General features: G+C 56.4%; 1 protein-coding gene across 10 annotated transcripts in view; it reads right to left on the bottom strand.

Annotated features, from left to right (window-relative positions):
• Positions 1-302: 302 nt before the first annotated feature.
• Positions 303-6,000, bottom strand: part of DLG3 (discs large MAGUK scaffold protein 3) — a 68,803-nt gene continuing 63,105 nt past the window's right edge. For 9 of the 10 annotated variants that reach the window (XM_065690091.1, XM_065690095.1, XM_065690096.1 and 6 more), the window contains 5 exons: positions 5,461-5,562; positions 5,183-5,355; positions 4,854-4,963; positions 4,133-4,224; positions 1,841-2,777 (listed from right to left, as the gene is read on the bottom strand). In XM_065690091.1, the coding sequence (XP_065546163.1) occupies positions 2,671-2,777; positions 4,133-4,224; positions 4,854-4,963; positions 5,183-5,355; positions 5,461-5,562 (584 nt within the window). In that variant the 3' untranslated portion in view covers positions 1,841-2,670. Of the gene's footprint in view, positions 2,778-4,132; positions 4,225-4,853; positions 4,964-5,182; positions 5,356-5,460; positions 5,563-6,000 lie in introns of all 10 variants that reach the window. The other variant, XM_065690101.1, reaches the window with a different exon arrangement.

Raw genomic sequence — 6,000 nt, 5'->3', positions numbered from 1 at the left:
AGACCAGAGCCAATGTGTGTTACAAGCACTCACCTAGAAGAGCTTTTCAGTGGCTTGGTTATGGCTGTAAATAAGCAGACAAGCCCACTCCTTCCTTTGTGGTTTTCTTTTCCCATCTCATCTCCTTTCAGGCAGGTTCTCAGTGACCACCTTACACTACAAAAAACCACATTTTATTATTGTTTTAAACCACTGTTACCGCTTTGCATGGACAGAACGGCTTGGGGAGTCGCTAAGATCAGCACCAGAAACCAGCTCCAGCACCCAGTGAAGGAACCAACAAGAAGGTCTCGAAGACAGAGTTCTTTGTAACTCTCTGTTTATTAAAAATATACGTCTCCTTGGAAGAAGCACTGGTAACCAACAAGCGTTGTCCTGATCGACTCGAAACCATCAGCTATGCCATGGAGTACATCCTCTTCTCCTTGTGACTTCATGGGAGGGAGACAGGAAGAAAAAGAAAAGGAAAAGGAAAAAGAAGGCAGGAGCGGTGTCCCTGGCAGTTCAAGGGCTTCTGCTTCACCCCCTCCACTTCTCCAGGGGCTGACACTGGAAGCTGAGGCAGGACCAGCGGGGCAGGAATCTGTTGCCAAGTTTCCTCATGCAGGGTCAGTCCCACACCAGCAGCATCCTCCTTGCCTGCGGCACCGCTTTCTGTCCCGGGAAGCAGCTCGGTCTCTGTATGGCTCCGTGTGGTGCAGGAGGAGTAACAACAGCTTCTCCCCAGGCTGTACAGAGTCCTACAGCAGCTCCTGTAGCCTGTGTGTGCCTCCACCGACTGACACCCTGATAACCACCGCCACCAGGAATGGGGACCAGCACCCCTCACTTATCCCTGTAAAACAGGGGAGGGAGAATGGACCAAGACTTACCTGCTCTGCTCACAGGGTGACCTCTTCTGTTCTGGTGCTTGGCACTGTGACTAAGAAACAGCATTCACGAGTCCTCTGTAAGGTGGGAGCTCCTCTCCCTGTGCTACGAGTACCCACCAACACTGCTCTTCTTCCAAGGCTGCGCAACTTCCCCCCAAGCTTCACACAAGGCTCTTCCCATGATGTGGAAGCCACTGTCCTCAAAGCCACACATTCCTCAGCTCAGGGCCAGCGAAGTCGCCTCCCCTGAAAGCCCCCAAGTGCAGCAGTGGGTGCAGCACTGCAGCGCCTGCCCCACAGGGCACCCAGCTTGGTCTCCTAAGGGGACCGTGAGTGGGAGCAGAGCCCAGTGTCAGGAGGAGGATTTATGCACAGGTGGCAGAGGCAGAGCCCCAGCTCCCGAAGCAGCCGGAGCCATCCCTGCTGTGTGGGAAGGATGGACCTTCCCCTGGGAAGGCTGCAGAGCTGGGAATGTGGCACAGAGCAGGGAAGCAGCTCTTCAGTTCTGTTTCTGATGTGGGAAGCGTGAGTGTCCATCCAAGGCACAGCTGCGGCTCTTCCTACCCGTGGCTGATGCAGAGGGAATGCCAGTGCACTGCCCCAAGCTGGAGGGGGTCACCTCACCTGCACCCACAGGCACAGGGCCAGCTCAACGTCCTGGGTTTCCCACAGCAACACAGGACAGCCAGTACATTTGTTCCACGTGGCCGGTACAGTAATTCCTAACTAACCATTGTCGCTCTGGATTCTATTTACAAGAGAGCCAGTTTAAAAAAGTAAGTTAAAAAAATTGATTTTATACCCATTCAGTTCATGATTAACAAGAGAAAAATGGAACAGTGGGAAAAAACAAAAAAAAAAACCCAAAAAACCAAAAAGCAGCCAACACAGCAACACAACATGGTTTTGGTTTAAAATCAGCTTAAAAAAATAGAACCAAAAGGAAACCTCTCATGCAAACACGTACGTGGTGTGGAAAACAATGTGCAATTTAATATGTAGCATCATCCATTCCCTTGCTGGGGCCGGCTCCAGAGCAGCTGCGCCTTGTGGTGCTGCTCTGCTGCACCCCCGGCCCCGCAAGCCAAGGGCGAGGGATGGACCCGGGCCCGGCCGGAGTCGCCTCCGAGGTGCCCGGGACTGGCTGAGCTCCTCCTGCCCACGGGGACTCCCCTCACCCAGGGCTGGGGCACAGGAGCCGAGAGCTCCTTGCAACGCGGTGCCTTTCACGAGAGGTCCCTCCGGTTTCCCAGTCCACGTCCATATATATATATAATATATATATAATATCTCTCTCTATATTATATATAAATTACATATACAGATAAATAAAAAGCTTTCTGCTGCCTTTCTGTCGCACTGTTCAGAGCTGCCCGACAGTCACACTTGGAAAAATGCCCCTGGAGCTCTGATACTAGCTCATGTGCTCAGAGTCCATCGCTTCACTTGTTCCTTACGTTCCTTACGTTAGTCCTCAGCCACCTCCTCCCGTGTCGATTCTTGATTTAATAATAATAATAATAATAATAATAATAGTAATAAAAAACGACCTTGAATGGGTTCTCATCTGTCTCTAATGGAGCAGTGGGAAGGTCCATGCAGGAACAGCGGGAACTGTCACGTGATGAATGAGATGAGTTCATCCCAACAAAAGAAACAGGACTAGAAAACTCAATTTTGCGACGATCTAAAAAAGGGGCAGGAATAGTTTTCATATCCCCCCCCTTGGGGCAGAGGGCTCGGGTGAGGTGGGACTTGAGAGATCTTCTGCTCGCAGGGAAGCAGGAGGGGGACATCTTCAGAGTTTCTCTGGGGACGGGACCCAGATGTAGTGCCCGGATTGGTCCTCAATGATCTGTTTGATTTTGCTGTAGATCTCTTCAAGAGAGTCTCCTTGTACAATGGCTGGAGAGGAGAGAACAAGCAAGATCCTGAGCATCCGCCAGCGCCTTCCCCACCACCAGCCGAAGGAAGGGCTCCTGCAGGGGGTAGCTACGGGGTGAGCCCCGCAGTGAAGGAGTCGGTGCTGGCACGGTCAGCGAGTGAATGAACAACCCCCACCAGGGGGTTAACCCAGCGTGTCCAAGGGGATTAGCGAGAGCTGATCCCGCTGCAGAGCACTCTCCACAGCGGGCACTTAATCAGCTTGGCAAAGGGTGCCAGGGCACCCCGGGCTGCGGCTGCGCTGCTGCGGGGACCAGAGCCCTCGCATGGATTAGCCCGTGCGTGTGCCCCAAGCGGGGCTGTTCGTCCCCTGCAGCCTCTGCTGAGGGCTCCTCCTGTTTGCTGCTCCTCTGCAGCCAGGTGGGAACTGCAGTGCTCTCTGGCTGGAAAGGGCAGTGTGCGGCTGCTGCTCCCAGCTGGAACTCGCACAAAGACCAGCAACAGTCCTGGCTGCTCAGTACGGGCTCAACACAAAGCACTTCACTGTGCTGCCTACAAGGGAGGAAGATGCACACAGAACGGATGGGTAGGAGGGGACCACAGCTCCTCTGGGCACCCTGTGCCAGCGCCTCACCACCCTCACAGGGAAGAGCTTCTGCCTTATTATCTAACTTAAATCTCCCATTTCAATTTGAACCCATCACCGCTTGTCCTGTCCTTTCCAACACAAACCATCTGGGATTCTATGGAACAGTTACTGCACTGGAGGAAAGGTGACAGCCCAGTGTCTGCCTCTCTCCCTGCCCTGTTCACATCTAATCATGTTGCAGACGTTAGTTTCTTAATGCCCAGGGATGTCTGTGCCATGAGCCACTTGCCTCTGCAGGCACAAAGTGCCAGGCAGCCCCTCTGCTTCAGAAGCCAGCTGGACTGGCTCTGCTCTTGGGAGAGGCTCTGCAGTCACTCGGGGCAGTCTCCACCACGTCACTCGTTTTCTCCTCCCTCTTGCAACCGACACTTTTCTCTTCTGAAAACACCTTCCCCCTGTGCAGGGAGCTCTGTTCCTGCAGCCCTGCAGCCCTCAGCCTGTGCTGCGCTCCCCTGCCTGGCGCTGGGGGCCTGGGGATGCTGTTAAAGCTGGCACTAAGCGCTCCCTGACTCTGCCTGACTTGTCCCCTCCTCCAGAGCGGGTTAACTCCTGTCCCCTGCTCCTGGAGCTGCCCTTGGCAGAGCCCTCCTGGCAAAGCACCATTTCTGTCCTGCTTTGATGGAGCTGGACACGCTCCCGTGACGCCGTGGTTGGGACAGTGCCGGGAGGGAGGTCACAGCTGCTGGAACACGAGGTCAATGGACAGGAGCCGGCTCAGGACGCTCACCTGTGAAGTACTCGCCGAACTCCTGCTCGAGCTTCATGGCTTTGTCGAAGACCTTGTTGGCCTGTTCATACGTCTGCCTCCGGTTCATCTCCCTGCCGGGTGCGAGAGACCCGCTCAGCTCTCCTCAGCGGGGAACAGCAGCAAGCCCACCCCTGGAGCTGGGCGCCTGGGAAGCCCCCGGACACCCGGAGCTGCGCAGGGCCCAGCGCCCGCGGGCAGGACCCTTCCCCACATGCTCTTTGCTGCCTTGGCTCCCACCCGCCCTGCCCACCACCACCCCCCCTGCCACCATAGCACACGAGTGGACTCAAACCCAGACCCCTCGGTGCCGGCAGTCTCTGATCTCACAGTGCATCTCCAGCTACCGAGCCTCCTCACAGAGAATCATAGAACACTCCTCTCCTGGCTGCACTCAGGTTACACCGGGCACATTTGGGAACATCTTTAGATTTCCCATGGATAATCCTCTCTGGGATGAATGAAATGCTTTAAGCCAGAGCAATTCATGGAGCCTGGATGCACCATGGCATTAGATGTGGAGGGACACCACAGAGACAGCAGTGGCCCAGCTCCTCTTAACAGGGGACAAATTCAGCACCAGCAGCAACTTCTGCTGCTTTCTAAAGAGCAGAGGCAGCAGAAATGCCAAGCCCTGATGTGCCGGAGCTGCTCACCCTGGAGAAGCACAGAGCAGAGGCACAGAACGTGGCATTGTACTTACATGAGCGCTTCAATGGATTTTGGTTTGATGAAAATGGCAATGGGATAAAGTTGTGCTTGTTGCAACCTCTTGATAGCATTGCCAGACACATCCAGGATGCAGTGCTTCCCCTGGAAAGGAGACAGTCGGGATCAGAGTTTCCCACACAGTGCACAAAGCAGCTTGCTCCAATGTGCTTCCGAAAGAGGACCACAGAGATGAAACACCAGCCCTGAGACACGAGCCAGCTCCCAGTGGCCTTGGGTTCTGCTCACTTAGGGGAGAGGAGGAGAACTGCCAGGCACACCTGGGTTTGGACTGGACATGTCCTGCTCCCACCGGACACTCACCCGCTCCGCCACTGCCCTCACTGACTGGATGCTGGTCCCGTAGAGGTTGTCGTTGAACTGCCCAGCCTCTATGAACTTGTTGTCCTGGATGTCCTTCTCCATCTGCTCCCGGGACACGACGAAGTGGTAATCCTGCCCGTCCACCTCGTTGTCACGGCGGGGCCTGGTGGTGTCTGCAGAGGGCACCAGGGGTGAGCCCGAGCGCTGCGTGCCCCGTGCTCCCGGCCCCCTCCCACCCCTGCTCCCCTCCTGCGGCGCAGGCGCGGGCAGGCACTTACGGGGCACGCAGGAGCCGAACTTGTGCGGGAATTCAGAGATGAGGTCGTCGTTGACCCGGTCCTTGGTGGGCCCCAGGATGATCACCGGCCTCGCGTAGTGAACTGCCGACAGGAGCCACAGCCTGAGCCGCGTCCGCCCCGCTCCTGGCCACCACCAGCACCTCCCTCCCGTCCGACCCCAGCCCCCCGTGTGGCCCCGGGGAGGGCGCTGGGTCTCCAGGACATGGACCAGCAAAGCTGCCCCCGTGCTCAGGGCAGGAGCCACACAACTGGGCGAGGGTGCCATGGAGCTGGGGGAGCAATGGGAGCCCAAGGCTCTGGTGCAGCTTCTGGCAAGGAGAGGCCACCGAGGCTGGGACCATTGAGCCTGCAGGGATGCAGAATTGAGCAGGGACAATTGCCGAGAGCTCTGGGTGGGGGAGCTGCCCTGCAGCAGGGACCTGGCCGGAGGCAGGACAGGGTAGCCCTGTCCTCAGCTGGGGACTAAAGCCCAGCCCAGGGTCAGCTCTGGATCCCTCCCTTGGTGCTGCGGGGCAGCTC

Source organism: Lathamus discolor, chromosome 9 (genome assembly GCF_037157495.1).
Source record: "Lathamus discolor isolate bLatDis1 chromosome 9, bLatDis1.hap1, whole genome shotgun sequence".
NCBI classification, from domain to species: domain Eukaryota; kingdom Metazoa; phylum Chordata; class Aves; order Psittaciformes; family Psittacidae; genus Lathamus; species Lathamus discolor.
Note: the sequence above shows the minus strand (reverse complement) of the source record. Positions and strands in the feature narration are given on the sequence as shown.